Below are 27,468 nucleotides of genomic sequence, written 5' to 3' on the forward strand. Positions count from 1 at the left end.
TGTCTGAGTATATACAGAACTCATATGGCAGGCAAAAACCTGAGAAAAAATCCTACCAGGAAGTGGGAAATCTGAGGTTGGTCGATTTTCAACTCATTCCCTATTGAAGATACAGTGGGATATTGGTCATGTTGCACTTCCTAAGGCTTCCACTAGATTTCAACCGTCTTTAGAAACTTGTTTGAGGCTTCTACTGTAAAGGCGGGGCTCATAAGGGCTCTGAGTCAGTGGTCTGGCAGAGTACCACAAACGCTCGTTCATGAGAGAGGTAGCTCCCGTTCCATTGCTTTTCTGAAGACAAAGGAATTTTCCGGTTGGAACGTTATTGAAGATGTTAAAAACATCCTAAAGATTGATTCTATACATCGTTTCACATGTTTCTACGGACTGTAACGGAACTTAATGACGTTTTGTCTGCTCCTAGTGAACGCGTTCCGTAACTTTGAATTTGTTTACAAAACGCGCTAACAAAAGTAGCTATTTGGACACAAATGATGGACATTATCGAACAAAACAAACATTTATCGTGGGACTGGGATTCCTGGGAGTGCATTCTGGTGAAGATCAAAGGTAAGTGAATATTCAATGTTATTTCTGACTTCTGTTGACTGCACAATATATCTTTTTGGCTTGTTGGGTATCCGAGCGCCGTACTCAGAATATTGCATGGTTTGCTTTTTGAGATCTGACACAGCGGTTTCATTAAAGGCACAGTCAACTTAGTGTATGTAAACGTCAGACCCACTGGAATTGTGATACAGTGAATTATAAGTGAAATAATCTGTAAACAATTGTTGGAAAAATTACTTGTGTCATGCACCAAGTAGATGTCCTAACTAACTTGCCAAAACTATAGTTTGTTAACAAGAAATTTGTGGAGTGGTTGAAAAACAAGTTTTAGTTACTCCAACCTAAGTATATGTAAACTTCCGACTTCAACTGCACGCACACACAAAATTGGCTGATTAAATCGGTATCGGCTTTTTTGGTCATCCAATAATCGGTATCAGTGTTCAAAAATCATAATTAGGTCGACCTCTAAAGGAAACCTCAGTGCGAGTCTGAACACATCGAAAGAGAGTCCTATGAACGATTGAACTTAATGTTTGAATACATCATATGCTTGACTATATATGTTGTTGCCTGTAGCATAGGGCCAATGCTCTATTACTGCATATAATTGAATGATTATGACCGTTTGTGTAATACTGTGGGTGTAGGAGATGTGTGTAGTTGATCATAAATCAATATAAACATACCTGCAAAGAGCCTGTAGGTTCTTTGGCCTTTGAAAATTTTGCTCCGCACCCCTGAAGAGAGGAGATCTAAGGAGAAGAGACAAATTAATCAAGTACAGCCACATCACAGAGAGAAACAAAATGTATAACATATCCCTCAGAGCACCATCAATTATAGTTATTTGGGTCTGTGTGCCATGAAAGCCAGCCCGTCTAAATAAAAGGTGGCTTTAAAAACACACCAGTGTAGCATTTGGTAAATCGTACGCAGAATGCTGGCAGGCTGCTGCTCATGCCAAACCGAAATAGAATGCAGCCTACTTTCTATCATTTATACACAGCAGGAGACCCAACACACTGGACCCAGTTTACATTGGAACGAGCCAGGGATTCTCTCCACATTCTGATGCTTATTCTGTAAATCTACAATATTAATATCTTCAAGCTGCTGGGACTTTGTCTGTGGGGATTTGGAAGACGTGCCTTTAGGACTAGTTACAGAAATCCCATATGGGAGAGATGGATACAGAGACTCCCTCAGATATTATGGACATGTTGACCTACCTGGCAGAGGAAATCTAAAATGGCATTTTTTTAGTGTGTGTGTGTGTGTATGGGGGGGTGGGGTCTCTAAATATTTCCTCTGTGTGCTGCTGGTTCAGGGCTTGTAGAGTAGGCTGGGCGGAGCAGTAAACATAGGTAGGCTGGCTGACCAGCTCAGGATTGATGAGTTGTAAAGCTGTGTGAGGTCGGGTGTTGGGGCGGGATGAGGAGGCCTTTAACGGTATGAGATCGACCCACAAATCATCTCTCCCTGCTGCTGATGGTTACCTCCCAGCATTTTGCCGGCACCCTCGTTTAAGTGATGTGTGAGTGAGCTACACCTGTGTGTCTGTCTAACTAGGACCCAGACTGTGGAAAGACTAGTCCGTACTGGAATATGATCAGATGCTGACTGTGTGAGAAGTGTGTTATGAATGATTGCCTTTCTCACCCAGGTTTCAGAGAGCTTAACACACATTCAATTGAGTTAATTCAATAATTGGGGCATGCGTTTTAAGAGGGGACTTCACCCAATGGTTTGTGGAAGCGATTCTGTGATTCACGTACCTTTGCTGATCTCCAGGTCTACAGGGTAATCAATGTTCTTGATCAGTTTCTGACAGCCTCCAGTCTTCTCAAACACAAATCTCTTGAGATGGAGCACCAGCACTGGAGGGAGCTCCTCTAGGGTCACTCTCCGGCTGATCTCAATCTGCAAACACAGGAGAGATTATCAAACTGAGCCAGTGGACTATTTGACACAGTGGCATCACATCAAACAGCTAATATAAACCAGAAAAGGATCTCCCAATTTACTCAGGGATTAGACTCTGAACAAAAACAGCACACACTGTCACACAGGCCTTCACTAAGAGCCTGCTGTGAGCTTTGATCTAGACACTTGTGAATCACTGGGGTTTTACACCTTCACTGTCAGAACCAGACTGTGACTCCCAACTACCAGCTACTTCTAAAACGATATCAAGGTACTGTAACAACTGTCTTGTAAAATAAAAGCTGATGGGGTTGGTAAACAACACAGCTGTCCAACAGATGATGCCCTGACCAGATTAGTCTCCATACAGAGAAAGCAGGCAAGGCACATTTGTCTTCTTATACTGTGACTTTAAAACAATGTGTTTTCACCAGGCAATGCAGTCAGAGGATATGAAGCATAAACAATGCTTTAGAGTCCGCACGCACAACACAGCCCTCAGTCTATTAAGAGAAACAAGGCCAATGGGAAGACGATCTGTTAGAGTCTGACAACTTCAGCCCATTAGAAGGGGCCCATCAAGGGGAGAGTGCATTGTGTACTAGAGAGTGCTGCTGAGCATCCCAAATACTCCGTTGAAAGAAACGAGACACCACAGTAACAAATATTCTCACTGTCTAAAAACTACATTAAAAAAATACTTTTAACTGCTAACATTCCCACATCCTTGTTTAAGATTGCAGAAGAAAAACGACGGAAATCAATTGAGGTTTTCAAAGCAGCATTCAAGTTTGGATCAACATACTTCAACTAATTACACGTGGGGCGAAAAAAAAACAAGCGATTGAGCATGAAATCAGAATGACCGATATGCAAACACATCCAAGACTTGTAATTGTTTAGTAATAGCATAGGTGTACTGTGTGTAAGACCCTTACCTCCTGCTTGGTTTTAGTGGTGTAGCCCTGAACTGACTCCCGTGCCACCAGGGTCTCCAGGGCCTCCTGAACGGTGCGGATCTTCTCTGACTGGATGTCCAGCTGCAGGGTGAAGAAGGGCTGCAGGGTGGCTGACTCCTTAGAGTTCTGCTGGTACACCACCGACCTGCATAGGACAGAAAGACAAATATGCCCCACTTCAGACAATGAAATACAGTAATGGGTTTTGAGTGTCTCTCAACGACATCTTGACCTCAGAAAACAGCATCACAGCTTTGAAGGAAAGTGGATGGGTCATACTAGTGATTCTCTCTACACGCATCTCCAAACACCTTCATGAACAATCTCCTCTCCTTGGCAGAAACTGATCCAAAATGTTCAAATGGCAAAAACAACACAAACATTCATAACACTGACAGCCATATAATCTCTTTAAAATGGTGAAAATAATTTCAAACTTGCTCCAATGATTCCCCTCAGCCAAACCAATTACCCAGGCTCGAGTAGCTGAAAACGTGACTGTAGCTGGGTATGCATAGTTCAACCCAGACCTTCCTGAAGGTCTGCCCTTATGTTCCATTTACTTTTACTACTGATTCGGAGAAAAATGATCCTCTGAAGTGATCTGTAACCCAGTCAGGCCAGGCGTGTGCCATAACAGAACCTCAGAGAGCACGTCATTTGGCCCAGTCACACCCTCATTGGTCCTACACTTTCAAAGTTGTTTTGTGATTCTTTCTTTGCGAGTGTGCCCCCCCACACCTGGCTGTCCAGGCCACCAACCACAGGCCGGGCCACAATGGCTGTTATTCTAAAGAGAACTTCTGGAGCAGAGAAAGCCCAGAGCCAGCTGGTGGCAGGCCTGTTTGGGATGGCATTCTCAGCTGAGGTTGGAGCTGGGGGCCAGAGGGAGTGCCAGGGCAACCAGCCCAAGAGGGCCCAGATAAAGATGGCACTATACTCTCTCAGTTCTCCTGTTATACCAGGCACCTGCGCCACAGCCAATAAAAAGAAGGGCAAGGACACCACTGGTGCCACAGTTCTACTACTGGGCTTTAAGAAAAATAAGCTCTGGGCAGGGAGAAAAGAAACTCAGCAGCTGACCATCACTCTGGCTTCATCTGGGAGAAGTCAGGTGTCTAGTGAAGTGGTAAAGGCTTTGGGTCCACCAAAACATTGACTTGACTACATCTTTGTGAACAACAATACGTTTCCATTATAAGCATCGGTGTTACCCTACCGGATGTGCCCTCCGAATATGTCAGTGATAGGGGTGCGGACAAAGTCAGCTTGACGGGTAATGGAGGTCTTGTTTCGGGGGCCCACTTGCTCCCATTCGTCCTCGCTCCCCTCCTCCTTATCAGCAGCAGCATCATCCACACCTGACTGGGACTCTGGGCCGTTGGGTGTTGGGGCTTCTGATCAAGACAGGAGAAGAGACAACTGATTTAGAACCCCAGCCAATGACAATCATAGAGCAGATACACCTTGAGCAGTGAGGGCAAAGAACATAAGGAAATTATGTGGAATGAACAGGGACTAGATCAGTTCAGAAGCAGAGTACGTGTAAACAGATAATCGTATGACCTCATGCATCAGATTTAGACCACCGCACTACTTACTCTCTTCCTGAGGGGAGATTAGCTTTTTCAAAGCCAGCATCTCCTCATGCAGTCCGTTGAGGGTGAAACCCAGGTACTCCTCCGCATCCTCCTGTCGACCCTGACAGAGAACGCACAACCATCAGCACTAATGAGACCACGGTGCCAAGAGAGTCTGCTCTCTAATGCAACACCACTGACTCAGCAGACACAGGTCCTGTCCACTGTTACTGAGCTTCGGGACAGGACAGGTGAGATACAATGTAAACCACACAGGGAATGCCTGAGTCACGAGCTAACTACCTCATTCCATTTGGAATAGCTTTTTTAATTGCACCTTATCTCGTTATGAAATCAGTAATGAGTCAGCATGTCTCATGCACCAACAGATGGATATTTGTACATGTATCCATGTACTGTACCATCAGACAGGTACAGACTGAATGTCTCTGGTGCATAGACTCAAGTGTACTGATGAGAATGTGGAATTTTACATAAAACCAGTGTCAGGAAATACAAAGTGATAAAGTGTTTCAGTTTATTTGCTCCAAGTCCCTGAACACCTGAAAGTGTGGAATGTCTGGATGGTACAACATTCTAAATAAAAACCCGGCTGAAATGTAAAGAACAAATTATTTTTTATTGATGTTATTGATAGTAGGGCTGGGCGATACGGCCTAAAAAATAAATAATCACCTTTATTATTTAAATAACTTCTCGGCAATTCAAGATATACATCTCAATATGGTTTCCTTTCATTCACTTTGTTGTACAAATGCACTGCATTCAGTGCAAACAGACTGCAATAATCTAATCCAGGGTTTGTAAAATTATACCTACACTAAATATATAAGCCTTCCACAAGGCTAAGACCCACTAATTAATTATTTTATCAAAATTGTTTGACCTGCTTTTTGTTGTTGTTTGTTGCAATAATCACTGATCTGGATTTTAAGTCTGAAAATAACCTTTGTTACAAATTTAACCAGAACCATGTATAATGCACATTCAATAATAATGACAAACTTAGAAAATGAACACAGGTCTCAATCAGTCAAGCAAAAGCGCTAGTGAGTAGCCAGCTAATCTTTAGATTTCAAGTTTAGCCAACTTCGGCCTATTTGCAGGCTAACAAGGTAAAACAGTTCAATTGTTATGAACACACCATTTTGTCTGTCTCCAGCTGTCTGAAAAGCATGCAAGCCGGTCCACTTGGTTCAGATGTTGAAATTATGCAGCCTACCTTATTTCTCAGAATTCCTTATATTTGTGTTTTATGCTTATTGCACATTTATAAAACACAGAATAGACAACTAATATAACAGTCTTTGGCTAAAATGCTGAGCATAAACTTTCCAGAACCAATGTTCATTGATACTCATATTTTAGTAATGTCCACTCTGCGAGCAACTTGAGTTGACAGAAAAAGGGAATCGTGAGAAAGGTTGACTTCCTCTAATACAGTAAAATAATGTCGCAGTGTGTTTCAGTGTCCATATGACCCATTCTTTGGACCAAACCACAAATGGAAGTTGAAGCCACTTGTCAAAGTCTCATCTTTGTTGTTGTGAGTGGCTGAGGGAGGGGCTTGGTGTGTGTGTGTAAATGGGAGCAAAGGAAAACATAACAAGCAGTCATAAAAAAGATTGTTACGATATTCCACTCTAAAACATTCAAATGAAATCAATACACTGGATGCCCAATGGTTTTACCTTCTCCGAGAGACTCGACTTGATGAGGGTGAGGAGTCTGTAGATGTAGTTGGGTTCAAAAGGAGCACCTGGTCGAATGTCTTTTATTATCTTTTCACCAGCAGCTATGGAAAAAGCAACAAGGAACACATCAAATGAACATCAACAGGAAATAAAAGAAACTCCAGCTCTTTTAGAAGATGCTGACAGACAGCTTACCTTGCTGCTTGGCTTTGGATGGCACAGGCATATTGTTGAACTCATTGACAAGCCTTACACTGGAGGGAGTGGAACAAGGTCAGGGAGTTGTAATTAGCAAAGGAAGTACACACCCAACCCAATGCAGTGAGCACACATTTAACACCTACTCTCAATACCCGTAACAGTTTTACCAATTTCGCTCAGGCAGGAATTTGTCATCGCTGCTTATTTGCACACAAACAAGACCTCCATTGATTGTGAGATCTGACTTTTAAAAAACAACCAGTCAGCTCCCAGGGAGAGAGGCTACTTACAAGTTGTCCATCATGGGTGTGGAAGTACAGGGTCTCTGGGTGTCATTGAACAGGGGAATGGACTTAAACAGGTGATACATTGGGGGGCAAGCAATCAGGGCCTGCAATGTCTTGGGGGTGGCAGTCAAGGGTAAAATCACCTCATTGGAACACTAAATACAGACATTTAATGTAACTTTGTTTGACATGGTGTGATTAAAGTATTTCGCATGCAGCTGAGAAAAGGATACAGCGTTGATATAGCACCAGTTTCCCCTGTTGATCAGCCCTCTTGGTTGCAAAGACACTGGTTTGTGTATCAACTTCACATTCTCAATTAGTTCTGGGGATTCAAACAAGTGCACATGATGTTGAACACAAATCCCTTAATAAATCAAACAAAAAGTTAGTAGTTAGTTTGTAAACCTCAGGCAAAAAAAAAAATCTAAATCAATTTACTCCATACTGTGCTATATAGACCGTGTCCCTTCTACCAACTCTGCATCATGACAGTGGCACACAAGGCTGGTTTGTCAGAACAAGGAGATACTGTGCCAGACCTAGGAAGGAAGACTGTCACTGGCAACACAGCTTCCATGGTAACGTGGACAGACATTCCAACAAAGAAAATATAATAAAACAATAGCACAATCACAATTTGAAAACAATTGGTTATAAATCGCCAATTATTTTGATAGTTCCGCCTACGCACATAGCATATTATGAACAACCTCCAAATTACAGAAACATTGTTTTTATATATTATAAAAACAATAGATATATATTATAAAAACAATATAGATATATATTATAGATATAAACAGGTTTGCTAAAAGTAAAACAGGTCATTCCAGGAGAAGAGAAATATAGTTTGGCTAAACAGTAAATGCACACTCCAGATAAAATCCAGTCCAGAGATAAGATAGTATACGGGGTTGTAATCAAAATGAGACGTGGTAGCGGTGACACCAGGGTCCTATAAATAGCTTCCTGTTAATTTCCTGACAGAAGCGTGAAAGTCTGAGCACTGTATTGTGAGTACAAAATAAGCTTTTCTACTGGACAGTGAAGGAAACCACGTGGAGCCTGGTTGAATTAATTACCGCCGTTGAGCACAGGAAACCATCAGGTTTATCTAGACAGAAGCACATTAGGCTGCCCAGAACCCCTCTCTCTCATAAATACTTCATAAGGGTGCCGAATAGATGAAAAATCCCAGTTTGCTAAAAGGATGACAAAAATCCAGTGTCAACCACAATTTACAAGGAGGCTTAAGTAACCCACTGAGATAAGGCCTCTCGGTATATTTCCTCCAGACACAGGACTATATCCATGAGGAATCCCCGGGTCCTACCACTGAGTGAGACAAGCAATAATCCCATCAAGACAATAACCACATATTACCCAGATATGACAATCCACCCTGTCACAGGCTGTTTAAAACCGCCAGTGTACCCTGTGTGGTCCCAACACCTGGAGGCTGTTGTTGGAAAGTGAGTAATCAGGATATGATCCTACATATCTCCTTTAAATTAGGCAGCTTACAAGATCAACTCATTATGCAACCTTTGAATTTTCATTTATATTCTGTGTGTGTGTTAGGAGAAAGGGGTGAGGTCAGAGATCTATCCTGCTCTAGTCTACTGCATCTGAAAATCCATAAGGTTGATGTCATGGTAATGGATTTACTTAGTGTTGCTCATATATTATTGGTAAAGCAGTAGCTCCAGCCCACCCTCTGCCTGTATTATCATGAATGCAGTTTGGAAGAGAGGCCTTCAACATGTATTAGTATTACTGCTATATACAATGACTCTCTGACGCCAGCAAAGCCAGTTGGCTACATGGGAGTCTCCCTGGGGTCACATGGCCTGACATTCCTTCCCCAGCTCTATTCATTGGAGCATTATTGGGGAAAATAGGGTGGTGAGGTAAAGCATATCATGGAGATTTGTCATAGCAATCTGGGCCTTCCCAAGCATTGAGTGTTAGCACCATCTGGTGATCATGTGTATCAGTCTCACTAAATGTCCCAATGTTGACACCAAGTGGACGGTCGGCTGTACTTCAGCACATGCATACAGAACATTTAATGTGCACAAATTAAATTACTATTATAATAATCAATGGGTATAATTTTGTCAACACACTCTAGGAGTGACCACAATTACTCGACTGTGAATAGGCTGTTGGTCAACCGAGATTTGTTTAGTGAGCAGTAGCAAATATATGGCACACGAGACACCCGTCTTATTCGCAGCCATCTCTGTGAACTAATCCATTGCGGATGCCGCGGGAATGGCACAGTCCAAGAAGGCGAGTGTGGCTGCACAATGCACGTCTCTCTCCATAATGCGCTCTCTCCCGGTAATTTGTGCACATTCATTGTTTCATAACTTTATTGTGTGAATTGTTTGCTTTTGATTGTTAGTGTCTATCAATTCCCCGTTACATATATCACCAGTAGTACACACAAAGCTAATTCCTAATCTATAATGTTTGTTTGGTTACAGTAAAGTCTTAATGCATTCAATATTATTACTATTATTCCAGTCTTTTACTGTTTTCACTGTCAGAGTGGACATGTTATTTGCAGAGCGCACAACCTATGCTACACCTGTGAGAAACAAGTTTTGGTTTATTTCATTCCATTTACGAGTTGTCAATTTAGTCATTGTCTTTTGTTTGGAGCGCTCCTGTCAATGTTGAGAAAGAATGCGCACCTGATTATGCATAGAAGTAGGCCTATAGGCTACCTGGCCTGCGCGCAAATGTAGGAATAAAAGTGTGCCCATTTGGGGATCTGACAGTAATTCTGATTTTCTTAACACACCACCACTAATGAGTCATTACATTACATTTAAGTCATTTAGCAGACGCTCTTATCCAGAGCGACTTACAACTTGGTGAATTCACCTTCTGACATCCAGTGGAACAGCCACTTTACAATAGTGCATCTAAATCATTAAGGGGGAGGGGGGGGGGTGAGAAGGATTACTTATCCTATCCTAGGTATTCCTTGAAGAGGTGGGGTTTCAAAGCTTTTCAAGAGGTGGGGTTTTCAGAGCTTTTCAAAGTAATGTTTCTTCATCTCAAACAGCAAGCAAACAGAGTCTGTTTTTACATCCATTGAGAAACCATTGTCAACGTATTTGAAAAATTATGTCATGCTCTGATCCGTCATAAATTAGGCCTACCTGATTACTTCCTATCCCTAGCACAAATAGCCTACAGCTGTGTGTCGAGTTCACTGGCAAGGGAAACTGAGGGCCCAGAATATTTTATACAATGTTGCAAGGAGCTTCAGGCTGGACTCAAGTTAATAGCTGATACAACATTTGAAGTTTGTTACAGACAGGCCATGCGTAGACAACGTGGTAAAAAAAAAAAAAAAAAATCAGGATATCTACTACCTGTTGGATACATTGTTTTCATTTGTTGGCTTTGCAGGCTATTTTTACATAGTTACTTTTAGGTTTGTATCATTTTGATTAACCACATGACAATGATTTTGAGAACCAAAGATATTATTCTAAATTAAATGAAACTGTTCCACAAAAATAAATTGGCATTCCACATGAGAAAGGTTGCCGAAACACCTTATGTAGCCTATTGCTGGCATCTTCAGGAGAGTAATGGCAGAATCTGCAAAAGCCAGTAGGAGCGGGGGGAGGATGTTCAGGACAGGTTAAGATTTTTGTCTTCTGGCTCCCTGGGGCCATGTGTCTTATTTAATCAAACAGTGAGCTTAAAGCATCAGAAACTCAATGCATATATAGATACTTTTATTAAAACACACAGGGTGTGTCTATATATGGAAAAATAAACTTAAAAAATGTAGACCAATCGATCGGTTGAAAGAACATGACTTTCGGTCAACCATGATTATTTATATTAATTATATATGTATATATATATATTTTTTTTTTGGGGGGGGGGGCGACACAGCCCTAACACACTCCAAAGGACATAAGGGTAGCCGGTGAGCTCTACTTCCTCACACTGTGGGGCTATCTGTGAGTACACTACCTGCAAGTTTAGGGGCCATGGGATCCTCTGATACATGGACAGGGTTTTCCTTCACCTCCCCAGCCTTCTCATGCTGCTCCACAGCAGCCAGGGAGGGAGCCACGACCTCCACCACATTCTTCACCTCCACATAGGCCTGAGGGCTTCCAGGCAGAGGCTTGGAGTTGTGGAAGAGGCTTGCCCAGGATTTGAGAGGGTTGGCAGTGGGCACAGCCGGAGGGGTAGGCGACTTAGGCTGCTCTGCCACCGCCGGCTGGGCCTCAGAGTCTGGGGAGGAAGCAGGCTCCACTGAGGGAGCTGGGGACTGCTGCTGGGGCTGCTCCAACATCTCAGAGGCCTCCTTGTGTCTGTCTGCACTGATGCCAGCATGGGGCTCAGCCAGCCCATTAGCCACCCCACTGTCCCTAGTCTCCTCCTCTTCTTCAGTAGTAGCAGTAGCAATGGTGGCAGGGGGGCTGGCCACAGCAACCGAGGGGGGAGGAGGGGAGGTGGGGCAGGGGCTGTGCCCACCGCGGCCCAGCAGTTCAGGGCTCTCTGGAGCCATGTTCTCGGGCTGCTGCTCTGCAGTTCTGCCTCCCTCTGCCACCCCACTGCTCTGAGAGGAGGAGGAAGAAGAGGACGAGGCCGCGTCTTTACCATCTGATAAAGAGGCAGCTCCACTCATGAAGTCCAAAGACGATTCATCAGGGCTATCACAAGTCCTCTGATTCGCTGCTGCCGTAGCGACAGGGGCTGAGGTGGAAAGTCCGCCCCCTGACAACGCCTTACCAACCATGTCCTGCGACCCGAGGTGAGGGCCGCTAAGAACATGTCCATTCACCAACCCCTTTCCAGAAGGCCCGTCCACTCCCATGCCACCGCTATTGGGACCTGAGCCCTCCAAGTAGTTGTAGTATCCTGGCGGGCGCTTTTTCTTTTTCTTCCTCTCCCGTTGGCCCAGGCTGCCCGGGCCCCCGTCCCCATCCTGGCAGTTCTGGTTGCCGTCCATGGCGGAGGGCTCAGAGTCTGGGCCATCAGGTCCGTCCGGGCCATCTGGTTCGTCCAGTGAGTTGTATTGTGCTCCGTCTGGGATGTCTGCTGCCGGAGAGAGGGCTGTGGCTGTCTGCGGGACCTTCTGAGACGGCTGGCATCCCAGGATGAACTCTGGAGCCTGGGGGTTCAGAGTGCTGGACACCTTGAAGAGAGGATCCTTCACTCCCACAGGCTCCAAGTCCATCACCTCGTCCACACCAAACTCTATGCGCTGGTAGTCTTCGCCTGCAGAGGAGGATATGTCAGTCAGCTTGGGAACATATGGCACTACAGTTCTGCCCTGAAGACTAAGGTTTACATAACACAAAATACTGTTTTGACCAATAATTAGTCATTACTACTTGGCCAATATCTGGCATCCAAAACAAAATTGGCATCATGAAATACACAACAATTTACAACTTTATTAACTGCCACAAACTCAATTGAATATATCAAACACTGACCCTGAGTACTACACAAATAAAAAGTATCAAGCAATGAAGAGTAAGTTATATATCGATTAGCTTGAACAAGTTTCTAACATTTCAAATTGAAAGATAGGCGGTGAGAGAAACAGCTGAAGGTGAACATGAGGAAAACGTTAGTAAATTCAGATCATCCAACACTGAAAATGGCAAGGCCGGGCTATATAAGACACGACTGGTCAGCCATACAAACCAGACACCGGAAACCCTAAGGGGGAATGTAAGGTATGGTTAGAGAGTACGGTCGAGATTCGCTCTTCTCTGTGGATTAGAGTGTCCTTTGTTAGTGTTTTTACCAAAGGGATTTCATTCCAGAGTCATAATGATGAATTGAGAGTGATAAACCCTAGCAAAACAAAATACCTATTGTAATTGTTAGCTTCCATATAAGACCATTACTATGCCCTTATAAGTCCAATAAAAAAAGGGTTCTCTCAATCCATCCAGTTAAGTGACGGAGGGGGTATACAAATCAATCACAAGTCAACTTAAAGCACTGCTGCGGTGCCAATGTGTTTAATGCAAGAGAGAAGAGATATTTAACGGCATCTAAGCATGCAAAGCCTCACAGATCGTACGGACAAGAATGAGTAAATAGGGGCAAGGTTTAGAAAGCCACCAGTTTTTAAGATCTGGGTTTGAGTGCTTCAGCAACAAGTAATAAGCACAGAGTGTCGGACCCAAAACTCACCGCAAACCTGCCGTCTCATAGACTCCGCAATGTAAGGCACAGCAGGAGTGCAGTAACTTCCTGAATAATTCATACAAATCAGAGTAAAAATCAAGTGTTATGAGCAGGGGAGGGGTATGGTTGACAGACTTTGTAACTTGGTGGCTCCAAAATCCCTGTTCTGCAGGTATGTTTGGACATATTTTTTACAAGTAAAATCTTATCTTAAAACAATGTCAATTCAGACTTAAACTGTCACTCTCTTACATGCAGTTCAGTCAGGTAGGTCTGGATCCAACTAGCACAGACGGACGGGCGTATGTTTGACTTTGGTCATAACCATTACATCATGTGGGGGGGGGGGGCAAGAGTGAGGTCAACCCAGAGAGCACTGGCCGGCCTCATGCGGATGACGTTCGGAATGTCTGCAAGACGAACTTAAATAAATCAGAGCGATCCAGTAGACGTTCTTACCTGAAGACTGACTGACGCAGGAGACTTTGTCATTGAAGGGGGGAAGCTGTCAAAGAACAGAGAGATTAGATTACAAATTAAAAAGACACTTCCTAGTTAAAGTAAATAATCAAACAGTGTTAACATCAGACCACAACTGTTGTCAGTCTGGGCCTTCCTGCTTGATGTGAATCACATCTGTGTAATGTGCACTTCGGAGGGGGGTAGATGACAATATTGGTGATAAAAACATGTTATTTTGTGCTGTCTTATATTGTTCACACTCACTAAACTGAGAATATGAGAAATAAACCATTGTCTTCTCTGTGTTTTAGACAATGACAGTAAATACACACACTGGACTAAATCTATAAACTCAGTGGTTTTTGGTGTTAATGAGCTTCCAAAAGGCCATTCTTAAGAACGACCCAGTTAACATTAAGAGACACCGGCACTCCAACACTTAACACCGTAGACTATATGGTGTCAAAACAGCCATGAGCTGGAGTAAACGTATGTGAATAAATGTTTCATTCAAAACTCATGGTCTTACCTCAACATAACATCGTGGAGTCACGAAGAACTGATTGATCTCATCAGGGCTGAACTCCCCGAAGATGTACTACAGAGAGAAAATATATATTTTCATACACTTTGAAAAAAGTCTGCTTTAGTCCTCTATTTGTCTACTGAGAATTTTAGACAAGTACACCTCTTACTGATGAACTGACACAGTTGTGACTAGAGGTAGACCGATTAATTGGAATGGCCGATTAATTAGGGCCGATTTCAAGTTTTCATAACAAATCGGAAATTGGAATTTTTGGGCGCCGATTTGTCGTTTTTTTTTATACTTTTATTTAACTAGGAAAGTCAGTTAAGAACACATTCTTATTTTCAATGACGGCTTAGGAACGGTGGGTTAACTGCCTCGTTCAGAGGCAGAACGACAGATTTTCACCTTGTCAGCGCAGGGAACCAATCTTGCAACCAGTTAACTAGTCCAACACTATAACCACCTGCCTCTCTCTCGTTGCACTCCACAAGGGGACTGCCTGTTCTACAAATGCAGTAAGCCAAGGTAAGTTGCTAGCTAGCATTACACTTATCTTATATAAAAAAATCAATCATAATCACTAGTTAACTACACATGGTTGATGATATTACTCGATATTATCTAGCGTGTCCTGCGTTGCATATAATCTGACTGAGCATACAAGCATCTCAGTATCTGACTGAGCGGTGGTAGGCAGAAGCGTAAACATTCATTCAAACAGCACTTGCGTGCGGTTTGCCAGTAGCTCTTCTTTGTGCGTCAAGCATTGCGCTGTTTATGACTTCAAGCCTGTCAACTCCAGGCTGGTGTAACCGAAGTGAAATGGCTAGGTAGTTAGCGCGCGCTAATAGCGTTTCAAACGTCACTCGCTCTGAGCCTTCTAGTAGTTGTTCCCCTTGCTCTGCATGGGCAACGCTGCTTTGATGGTGGCTGTTGTTGTTGTGTTGCTGGTTCGAGCCCAGGGAGGAGCGAGGAGAGTGATGGAACCTATACCGTTACACAGGCAATACTAAAGTGCCTATAAGAACATCTAATAGTCAAAGGTTAATGAAATACAAATGGTATTGAGGGAAATAGTCCTATAATTCCTTTAATAACTACAACCTAAAACTTCTTACCTGGGAATATTGAAGACTCATGTTAAAAGGAACCACCAGCTTTCACATGTTCTCATGTTCTGAGCAAGGAACTGAAACGTTAGCTTTCTTACATAGCACATATTGCACTTTTACTTTCTTCTCCAAAACTTTGTTTTTGCATTATGTAAACCAAATTGAACATGTTTCATTATTTACTTGAGGCTAAATTGATTTTATTGATGTATTAAATTAAGATAAGTGTTCATTCAGTATTGTTGTAATTGTCATTATTACAAATCAAAAATAATAATTCTAATTGCTACAATTATTTTTATTTGTATTATTTTAAATCGGCATCGGCTTTTTTGTCCTCCAATTATCGGTATTGATGTTGAAAAGTCATTATCGGTCGACCTCTAGTTGTGACAGACCCGTTGGAGAGGCTACTGGGAGAGGCCTTTCTTATCAGTCTGCACAGATTGCGCCATAGGTTTGAGTAAAAGGGGCAACGTGGAAAAGTGACGAGTCATGCAGCATTAGAATGGCAAAATGGCTCCCGGCAGCCCACTTCCCAGAGAACTGAGCCAAATAGAGAGACCTGGCTCACTGGCTTCCGCCAATATGTAGCGCATTCTAAGGCGGGAATGAACTTCAAACAACTGCACTGTAGGCCATTTTTTGTAATTTCTTCACAAGTGGAGTAAAACAGCACCTCTGAAAATTTGGCTGACATTTGGCTACAATGCATTATTTGATCAATCATATGTCACCAAATGTAACAAATTCAAAAATGTTCACAATGTTCTGGGGAAGGAAAAGGTTAATGGCAGTGAAGTATCATTATGTAGTATGCTGGTTTGGACTCAAATCCCGTGGGTTCATCCAGCTGGGCTTGATATTAATGCTTGCTGGACAATAATAATAATAATATAGATTTAAGTTTCCCCAATTGACAAGTAAAAAAACTGTAATCACAATATCAAACAATTACTCCAATTCAGAATTAGATCATTGGCCAACATTGGAATAATAATGCACACAGATAAAAAAGCCTACATGACAAAGTGTATGTGATATGCATATTGGCTACAAGCCTCATGTCCAAACCGATGCTGACATGGAGGCGCCAGAAAATGTAACCAAACTTTAATGAGAATTACATAAATATAGGCTTTGTTTGACAAATATAATGAAGGATAACTAACATTAACGTCTGAAGGCTTGATTCTGTCGGCATACTCAAAGCACTTCGTTCAGATCAAATGGTCACAAGACTGGAGAGTGAAGGATAGTGCATGGTGCACACTGCACATCACCCACCTTGAATCTGAGCAGAGGTGGCCAACATTTTGAAACTATTTAATAATTAACAGTCTTTTTTATTGAGCTTATAATATGAAGAAATAAAAATTTATCAACATTTTAAGCAAAACAGTCTGATAAGATTACAAAAATAGTTAGTTTCATTGTTTTTTATTTATTTATCTGCAGTGGTTATGAATTTAGGATCTGTTGTCTCAGAACTGTCCCAGAGTGTTTTAATCTGTAGACATACTAAAGTACAAGGGTGTCATTTTAATGTTGCAGTAATTTATAGGCTACCAAAAGGCGGCCAAACATCCTTCAGGAAAGCCTTAAAGGGGCCGTGTTTTATTTTGAGACATATCCAGTCATCAATAAGGAGTGCAGACAACAATGCCGTCTGATTTTCTTTTCTATGGTAAAAAAAAATACAGTAATGCATTTTATTTTGTAAAGTGGTTCCTTGTAACATACAACGATGTAAAAATTGCATTAAGACTATTTTTCTATTTTTGGACAAGTGACAAAAAAAGGTTACTGTCAAGCCCTGCCCAGGGATTACACCTTCTAGCTACACCTTGTACACAAGGCTCCACACTAATGTGATTAAGCAAATTGAGTTGAGTACTGGCAACACTTTCCACACTACACACAACCAAATTCCCCATAATAATAATTGGAAGTGGGGTGGTCATTCTTATTGTTTGCAGAACCATGCAATTTTCAATGACCCACATCTGAGGTTTCAAATACTCATAAATATAGGAATCTCCAAATCTCTCACACACACACACACACCAAACCCTTCTACCATCATCAATCAGTTTGTAACCCAACTGGACCACGGCCAAACAATGTGTGTTCATCTAAACAGGAATCTTTAGGGAAGGCGTTAAAATGTCGGTACAAACCTGACAGGGCAATCCCCGTCCAGACCAGACACTAACCGTGGGATAGTACTCTTGCCAGCCACCTGCTGGCCACAGCCATACACTACTTTGTAAAGATAATTATAGCCAGCATGGGGAAGGCAGGTCATCTTAATCCCAGTCGCACTGCGTAACTGAAGGTCTCTTGCTGCACACCGACAGCCCTGCATAGTGGGGTGAATTGGTCCTTCAATAGCCTGGCGACATTTCTTGGTTTGGTTCAATTACAGAATAGCAGGGGCCAAAAACATATCTGCATAATATTACAGCCTGAAAATACATTTTTGAAGTCTTTCATTAGGCAACAAATAAAAAATGATTTCTAAACAAAACAAGTGTTGGTGGTGCATGATGAGGGGAAGGTGTCCAATGATATGGAGCAGTAATGAAAAACGTTGAAACAAGCTTGCTAACCATACAGAATCCTCACAGCACATTTAACTGTGGGACATGAAAGGGGAGGCACAGAGAAAAGAAAGTGCAGTTCAAGCATATGTAACTCTTTGCAAATGAGGGCCCAACATTGCTGAAATGGCACTACAAGCGACAAACAGCCAGCTATAATCCAACGGCCTCAGGACAGCTAATACAATCACAACAGAAAGAATTCCCTTTGCCTCTTTCTACAGGCGTGCCACACGTACCACACTAAGCTTTCCTCACTGTTCGTTTGGATTACCACAAAATGGCCATCTGTATAACTTCAACATGCTCCAGTGAGACGGCGTGCACACACACACTTAATGAATGTGGTTACAGATCAGGGATCGAGCGGGGCTTACATTCTAAGGTGGGATCCATATGAAATATAAAGCACGATGACATTGTCGCTGATAAAAGGAGCTAAACCAGGTAAACTGAACACATGCTCACTTCTAATGTTTGTATACTTTACGTCAATAGAGTAGAATGATAATCATATATTGCAGATAGCATTCAATGAGGCTTCTGCTTAACAATTAAACAAAAACACATCTAAAGTTTGCTTTATGAGGAAGACAGCTTTAAGGAAGTGGATGGCTTAGAGGAGTGGGGGTGTATTAGAACATATGTCAAACAAGAGCCAGTCAAATTGGGGCGGCAAGGTAGCCTAGTGGTGAGTGTTGGACTAGTAACCGAAAGGTTGCAAGTTCGAATCCCCGAGCTGACAAGGTACAAATCTGTCATTCTGCCCCTGAACAGGCAGTTAACCCACTGTTCCTAGGCAGTCATTGAAAATAGGAATTTGTTCTTTACTGACTTGCCTAGTAAAATAAAAAACAAGATGTTCCACTGGAATTTCAAGTTACCAGACATTACCAACTCCCACCTGAGGCATCGAATAACAATCCACAACCCCCTATACCTACAAGGACTGGGACGCCCTCATCACTACTACCCAGTGTTCCCTATTGGACTGGGACTCAGCCAGCCTGACTCTGCAAGGCCTCACAAATTGGAATGCAAAGAGTTAGCAAACTTGGCATAGCATGAATATGCAACACTACAAATAAGGTCAAACACGTTTTGAATAAACCGATGATGCATGTCGGGGCTTGCGTATTACATTCTTATGAAGAAAAGTTAAGTATGATGAGCTAGCACAGTGAGTGATGCCCAAGAAGTGAGGAGAAAACATTAACACTGAGCAGAGACATGACAGAGAAGAACAATATAATTTATTCATGTAAGACACTTTAATACAGGGCGATGTCACTCAAACACTACCAGCAGCTGATTGGATTCTCTGAGGCCATGGTGTTTGTTGCAGGACCTTTCAAGGGTAAGACTAATGGGAGGCAGCTCTGCTCTCTAAACACTGCTCCACCCTGCTGTTCAGGAAAATACCTAACTAGCCAGGCAACTGAGCCTCATGATCCATTTCCATAATGTTGAATCAGGAGCCCACCATTCGAAAAAATGAAGGCCATCACAAACATATCAGATCGTGCTTGGAAATTAACCATAAACCTTCCCGTTGTTTTTTTAGATGTATTTTTACTTTAACACATCAGATCTTCACTGTGATAAGAGGTTGCCATCTTTTTCAGTTACAAACCTGTAATTAGGTCTAGGTTTACCCACAACTACCCACTCCTTACCCGCACATTTGTCAGGTGACATTAAGACAATCCACCATTCCCATATCCATGCTGTTCACCAACTGACAAAACTGTTGAACAACTAAAATATGGGCAAATACACAGTACAATATACTTAGGTAGAAACTATACAGGCCCATGAACCATTTTATGCTTGACGTCCACAATACGTGGAAGCATTTACTCAGCTGAAGATTCCTAGCACTCATTTACTAACTTAGAAAATGTGATGATACTTCGGTATGCAACTCTCAGACAACCCACTGCTGTGGTGTGGAACGGTGTCCAACAGCTACCATTCCTCTGCCCTTTGGTTCAATCTAGCAACCCTGAGTCATAAAGCAAAGATGTGGCTTCTGCTGCTCCTTGTGCACAACCCATACATCGCAGGTATTCAATTCTCTGCAATGGGCATTGTCATTCAATCAATTATCTTCTATGTCCCGAGACATTTTATAGTGAATCATAAAATGAGTGTCTCCCTTATGTGCATTCAATGCCACCTCGCTCAATCCCTGATACTGGAGCCTTATATTAAGAATATAAAATGGTAGGGCAGTGGACACATGACCTCAGGTGCAAAAACAACCCTCTCAGAATGACTCAACAAAAACCTCCCTTAGATCAATGGTTTACTATTTAGGCCTTCAGTGAGATATACAGTTTCACACATTCACCTAATCTTCAACCCCTAGCCAGCCAACTATCTTACGTTCACCAGCCCTGGTTGGGTGGACACTATGGCACAATGGGAATTTGATATCTAGCTTAGGTCGACTCTGTATTGATGTAATTGTCTGTTGATGGGCAAGCATACTAGCTAGGTAGTAAGCTAGTTATGAAGCTTGGCCATCGCTATAAACCATAATTGTTGAAAATAGTTGGGTAGGATTAAAAACACTTAGTAGTTGGACAAACATGGACATTGACGCATGACTTTCAACCTTCGTCTCTCCCGAGCCCATACGGGAGTTGTAGCGATGAGACAAGATAGTAGCTACTAAACAATTGGATAACACGAAATTGGGGAGAAAACGGGGTAAAATTAAAAAACATGGACACTGAAAGATTACTAAAAGTTAATTTCTTGTTGGCCGAACTAGTTAGCTAGTATTCACACCCCTTGACTTTATCCTCGTTTTGTTGTGTTACAAAAACGGGATTAAAATTGATGTAAATGATCGACACAAAATACTCTGTCAAAGTGGAAGAAAAATGTGAACATTTATAAAACAGTGATTAGATAAGTATTCAACACCCTAAGTCAATGCATGTTAAGACAGTGTTCTCCAACCCTGTTCCTGGAAAGCTACCGTCCTGTAAACTCACTCCAACCCTAATCTAGCACTCCTGATTCTAATAATTATCTGGCTGATAAGATTAATCAAGTTAGTTTCAACTGGGCTTGGAGCGAAAACTTACTGGAAGTTAGCTCTCCAGGAACAGGGTCAAAGACTCTTGTGTTAGAATCACCTTTGGCAGCAATTACAGCTGCAAGCCTTTCTGGGTAAGTGTAAACGCTTTCCACACCTGGATTGTGTCGGACGATTTTTAAAATGTATTTGTAATAATGAAAATTACAACAATACTGAATGAACATTTATTTTAACTTAACATAATACATCAAAATCAATTTAGCCTCAAATAAATAATGAAACATGTTCAATTTGGTTTAAATAATGCAAAAACAAAGTTTGAGAAGAATATTAAAAGTGCAATATGTGCCATGTAAAAAAAAAAAACAACGTTCAATTCCTTGCTCAGAACATATGGTAGCTGGTGGTTCCTTTTAACATGAGACTTCAATATTCCAAGGTAAGAGGTTTTAGGTTGTAGTTAATATAGAATTTATAGGACTATTTCTCTCTATACCATTTGTAGTTCATATACCGTGACTATTGGATGTTCTTATAGGCAGTTTAGTATTGCCAGTGTAACAGTATAGCTTCCGACCCTCTTCTCGCCCCTACCTGGGCTCGAACTAGGAACACATCGACAACAGCCACCCTCGTAGCATATCGCTCCACAAAAGCCGCGGCCATTGCAGAGCAAGGGGAACAACTACTCCCAAGTCTCAGAGCGAGTGAAGTTTGAAACACTATTAGTGCGCACCCCGCTAACTAGCTAGCCATTTCATATCGGTTCCACCAGCCTAATCTCGGGTGTTAATAGGCTTGAAGTCATAAACTGCTCAATGCTTGAAGCACAGCAAAGAGCTGCTGGCAAAACGAACGAAAGTGCTGTTTGAATGAATGCATACGAGCCTGTTGCTGCCTACCACCGCTCAGTCAGACTGCTACATCAAATCATAGACTTCATTATAACATAATAACACACAAATACTAGCCACTGGTAATTAATATGATCGAATCCGGAAACTATCATTTCGAAAACAAAACGTTTATTATTTCAGTGAAATACGGAACCGTTCCATATTTTATCTAACAGGTGGCATTCATAAGTATAAATATTGCTGTTACATTGTACAACCTTCAATGTTGTCATAATTACGTAAAATTCTGGCAAATTAGTTCGCAACAAGTCAGGCGGCCCAAACTGTTGCATATACCCTGACTCTGCGTGCAATGAAGGCAAGTGACAATTTCACCTGGTTAATATTGCATGCAAACCTGGATTTTTTTTTAGCTAAATATGCAGGTTTAAAAATATATACCTCTGTGTATTGATTTTAAGGCATTGTGGTTTATTGTTAGGTACAGTCGTGCAACGATTGTGCTTTTTTCGCAAAAGCGCTTTTGTTAAATCATCCCCCATTTGGTGAAGTTGGCTGTCTTTGTTAGGAAGAAATAGTCTTCACACAGTTCGCAACGAGCCAGGCAGCCCAAACTGCTGCATATACCCTGACTCTGTTGCAAGGGAAGTGAAACCTTTTCCCTAGTTAAAATAAATGAATGTTAGCAGGCAATATTAACTAAATATGCAGGTTTAAAATAAATGTTAGCAGGCAATATTAACTAAATATGCAGGTTTAAAAATATATACTTGTGCATTGATTTTAACCTCCTAAGGATGATGCGAATTTCCGCAGCTTTTTGTAAAAATGCGCGCAACATTTCAACATCCTGCTACTCATGCCAGGAATATAGTATATGCATATGATAAGTATGTGTGTATAGAAAACACTCTGAAGTCACTAAAACTGGTTAAATCGTGTGTGGCTATAACAGAACGTGTTTAGGAGTAAAAATCCCAGGGAAAACTGTTCACCAAAAACACAAAAAATTCATCCGCCAGTCAATGCATTGTTTAAGACGACAGAAAAAAAACGAGGATCCCATTACAATGCCTACAGCTTCCACACGATGGCGCCTGTACTGGCATTTTATTCGTCCTTTATCCTTGGTTGGATGACGTTTTGGCAAGTCCTGTCTTGAGCCGCACTGCATGATGTTTTGAAAGTGTAAACATGGAGGATGATTAAGACTTTCTGCTATCGAATACACATCGCCCCGTGATCAATTTGATAGATTATTAACGTTTATTAATACCTAAAGTTGGTTTAGAAAAGTAGTTTGAAGTGATTTGTAAAAGTGTATAGGCAACTTTTGTAATTTTTAAACGTGACGTTGCGTCTTGTAAATGGGAATTTTCCTGGATCAGACCAGCCTTCATGAAATGACATTTTGGGTATACAATGACGGATTTAATCGGAAAAAAGACCCAATTGTGATGTTTATGGGACATATAGGAGTGCCAACAGAGAAGCTCGTCAAAGGTAATGAATGTTTTATATTTTATTTCTGCGTTTTGTGTAGCGCCGGCTACCGCAAAATCTGTTGTTTAGGTGATGTCCTGGTATTTTGGGGGGTGCATGCTATCAGATAATAGCTTATCATGCTTTCGCCGAAAAGCATTTTACAAATCTGACTTGGTGTCTAGATTCACAACGAGTGCAGCTTTAATTCAGTACATTGCATGTGTGTTTTAATGAAAGTTTGAGTTGTATGGAGTACTATTAGTTGGCGCTCTGGAATTTTGCTGATTTTGATGCCTGTACAGGTATCGCATCCGTAACAGGTTTTTAAGAAAGACATTGATGTTTATGGTTAGGTACGCGTTGGAGCAACGACAGTCATTTTTCGCGAATGCGCACCGCATCGATTATATGCAACGCAGGACACGCTAGAGAAACTAGCAAGATCATCAACCATGTGTAGTTAACTTGTGATTATAATTGATTGTTTTTCACAAGATAAGTTTAACGCTAGCTAGCAACTTACCTTGGCTTCTTACTGCATTCACGTAACAGGCAGGCATCTCGTGAGGCAGGTGGCTATAGCGCCCCCTTGAAATCGGCCCTAATTAATTGGCCATTCTGATTAATCGGTCTACCTCTAGTTAGGACGGCTGTATCTTTGCAGTGACGGGGTGTATTGATAAAACAGCCAAAGTGTAATAATAACTTCACCATACTTGACTCAAGACATTTCAGCTTTTCATTTAATGAATGTAAAAACATAGTTCCACTTTGACATTATGGGGTATTGTGTGTAGGCCAGTGAAATCTCAATACATTGTATATTCAGGCTGTAACACAACAAAATGCGGAACAAGTCAAGGGGTATAAATACTTTCTGAAGGCACTGTATATTATACCCTCAAATTTGAAACATCTGCCATTCCTTGTATTGTAAACCAGGGGTTCTAAAACTTTTTGTAGGCGGGGCCCCATTTTGTGATAGTAAATTAATGTGGTACTCCCTCAATCAAAACAACTAGAATTTGATAAAAATAGCTTACAAGGAGTTTAAGACTTCGGTATTGCATGGTCAGATGAAACAAGTCTTGGGCCCTATGAAGGAAGATTTTTAAAGGCTCGTTTCTCGGCATTGAAGAGAATTTGTCAGTTTAAGCTCATTTCCAGCAATCAACATATTTTGTCATGTGGCAGAGATGTTTGTTGTTGCAAATTGAAAGCTAATATCTTAGCGGACCCCACTTTGAGAACCCCTGTTGCAAACTAACAAGCTGCTAGCCAACACTAGTTAGCAAGCAGACATTAGCAACAGAAAGTTATAATAGTTATGATAGAATATTAGCTCAAAGAGAAACTTAGCTTGCTATTATATTTATAACATAGCTAGCTAGTAGTGCTGCGCGATTAGTGTGGAGGTCAGTTTTGATTATTAAAAAACACGATCTTCGATAATTCTTTGGGACATAAAATGCACTTTGAATTTTGCAGTTCGAATGCTGTGACAGAACAAAATAAACAATTAATGGAAGTGACTGTCCATTACTACTTATCAAAACGGGAAGGTTGCAAGTTCAAACCCCCGAGCTGACAAGGTACAAATCTGTTGTTCTGCCCCTGAACAGGCAGTTAACCCACTGTTCCTAGGCCGTCATTGCCAAAACTGTTCTTAAATGACTTGCCATGTTAAAAAGGTAAAATAAATAAAAATGTATTCAATAAAATACTCAATCCAAGTCATAAATCTCATATCTAGATCTGCTGCCTATCACTTAGATCATGTATTTTCAGGTAGACACCCCTTGAAAAAAACGCTTTCTGTGTCTGCTCCACATCGTTTTTATTATAGCTCAGTGATCTTTTAATATAGCTCAGTGTTCCAAACTGACTGGAAAAGTAGGCTGGCACGCAATAGATTCTCATTGTAGTCAATCAGCACGTTTTCAGCGCCAAAGTATGTAGAATATCAGCCTGTTGAAAACTACAACTCCCTACTATGTCGCACAGTTCAGACTTGAACTGATGTCTCTACAGAAACTAAGCATTGAGCTAAGAAAAAAACTCAAATTTGATTTAAAATAAATTGAACCGACATCGGTCAATTAGTTTAAAGAATGAGGTGCTGGTGGTGTGTTCAGATTTCTATCCCCTGAAACAGGCGCAAGACCATGTAAACAAGAGCAAGAGCTTGGCAAGTATACATGCGTCGCGTGCATGTATATGCAATGTGTTCATGCTTCATGTGAGAAATCTAACACTACCTGCACTTTGAAAAGTCGGTTTAATAATAATTTATTATGGATATATTATAGTCTCATTCTTGCCCACGCAGACAACTGGTAGAGTAGGTTCAAATGTAATTTTATTGGACCTTCCAGTTTGTAATTAGATGACCATTTCCTGAATTTAAAAAAGCTGTTCCATAGGTTGGTGGATTTTGAAATTCACCAGTCTGGTCCCCAGCAGGCAAGCTAGCTACATGGATGTATACAGCCATATCTAGCTAGTTGACTAATGTTATTATACCTGAACAGAAGATATAGCTAGCTTCCTTTCAATGTAGGATAGATAGCTAGCTTAGACTTAAGGCCGTGACAAGTCATTACAGATCATGGAAGTCTGTCCACATGAGTCAGCTTCCCTTGAAAGCACAACTAGCTACGTGCTCTAAAGTGGACATCAAAAACGGAGTGCACAATGCACAAGTTCCGAACCGTTTGCAGAATCATGAATGGTTCAGATTCGGAAATATACCTAACCCGCCTCTGATCAGGCCCACTGTAGCTAGTAGCTAAGTCATTAGCCACACCACCTGCGTCCGCACGAACTCTGGCTAGTTATCCAGCTAGCTATATTAAGCTAGGTAGCTAGCTGGCCATACAACTCAATTAAAGTTTACGTTTGATCATATACAATTTGATTAATACCTTGCTTATAACTCGTCGGCACTTTTACAATTCACTCATATCTAAATGCTTAGCTAGCTAACAAACAGTTATGAAAATCAAAACAGGCCTGTCGCATCAACCAGAGCAGGTGGGCCATGCACATACACGCAGCAATTTAACAACTACAAATTGTCAAAGGAAAATTACACTTGTTGGGAGTCTCTTGAATGTGGCATTTTCTCAACACAACGTGCACACGCGATTTTTGCCAATTTTTAGATTTCCAACTAACCCTACTTCGAGTACTGTTGACCAATTTGAATGGAGGCTCCTCGGGCCTGTACCATGCTGGTGTTTCAATGGGGAAATAGGCTATTTAGGGCAGCATTAGCAAGCAATTTCATCACACTTTTCAATGACACGAGTTACCACTGTATTCGGCCAAGAAACATCTACAAATGTAACATTATTTAAGACTACTTTTACATTAATCTTATGTCACAATGTGAAACATTTAAAAATCCTAGACGTATCAGCGGCGTGAAGAGTTCTAACGTTACCTGGTTAACGTTCCTCTGAGAAGCCATGCTCCCTGTGAGATTCTCTTTTCCAATCAGAAGATGGACGTTCTCCGGGGAAGGTGTTAGTTTTTTTGTAATAATTATTACAAAATACGGCCTAATTCGACATCTTTTTCATTTTCTCGACAATGGACTGACATTTGTATTTTTAGGTTGTTTTATTGCTCCATCATATCACGCTGCTTCCCCCGCCGTCGCCGCCATTTCTGTCTCGCCTCCTTGCTTCTGACCTGCGCGCGCCGCGGATGGCTAGTGTGCTCTGGGAACGCGTGCGTTTACGTCCGGGTAGGAGGATATAGTAGTGAACGTTTGACAGCTTGAGTAGGAGCTAAAAGAGCTGTCAGCTATGTATTATTTAGAACAGACCGATTGTGTTGTTATAACTAAGATTTACTGCTATTTCAACAATCCATCCATGCACATTTGTTTAAAAAAAGGGTGAAATGGGGGGGGGATTACAAAGGAA

General features: G+C 41.6%; 1 protein-coding gene across 3 annotated transcripts in view; it reads right to left on the minus strand.

Annotated features, from left to right (window-relative positions):
* Positions 1-27,468, minus strand: part of LOC135548902 (ubiquitin carboxyl-terminal hydrolase 10-like) — a 37,697-nt gene that overhangs the window by 8,729 nt on the left and 1,500 nt on the right. Inside the window, exons 1-14 of one of the 3 annotated variants that reach the window (XM_064978996.1) lie at positions 26,982-27,271; positions 14,425-14,493; positions 13,893-13,938; positions 13,440-13,499; positions 11,250-12,506; positions 7,472-7,563; positions 7,242-7,351; positions 6,946-7,004; positions 6,748-6,851; positions 5,057-5,156; positions 4,675-4,852; positions 3,435-3,600; positions 2,349-2,493; positions 1,260-1,325 (exon numbers count right to left, since the gene is read on the minus strand). In XM_064978996.1, coding sequence (XP_064835068.1) covers positions 1,260-1,325; positions 2,349-2,493; positions 3,435-3,600; positions 4,675-4,852; positions 5,057-5,156; positions 6,748-6,851; positions 6,946-7,004; positions 7,242-7,351; positions 7,472-7,563; positions 11,250-12,506; positions 13,440-13,499; positions 13,893-13,938; positions 14,425-14,493; positions 26,982-27,008 — 2,479 coding nt within the window. In that variant the 5' untranslated portion in view covers positions 27,009-27,271. Of the gene's footprint in view, positions 1-1,259; positions 1,326-2,348; positions 2,494-3,434; positions 3,601-4,674; positions 4,853-5,056; positions 5,157-6,747; positions 6,852-6,945; positions 7,005-7,241; positions 7,352-7,471; positions 7,564-11,249; positions 12,507-13,439; positions 13,500-13,892; positions 13,939-14,424; positions 14,494-26,981; positions 27,272-27,468 lie in introns of those variants that run through there. The other 2 variants (XM_064978980.1, XM_064978987.1) reach the window with 2 other exon arrangements.

The sequence above is a fragment of the Oncorhynchus masou genome, chromosome 1 (genome assembly GCF_036934945.1).
Source record: "Oncorhynchus masou masou isolate Uvic2021 chromosome 1, UVic_Omas_1.1, whole genome shotgun sequence".
NCBI lineage: Eukaryota > Metazoa > Chordata > Actinopteri > Salmoniformes > Salmonidae > Oncorhynchus > Oncorhynchus masou.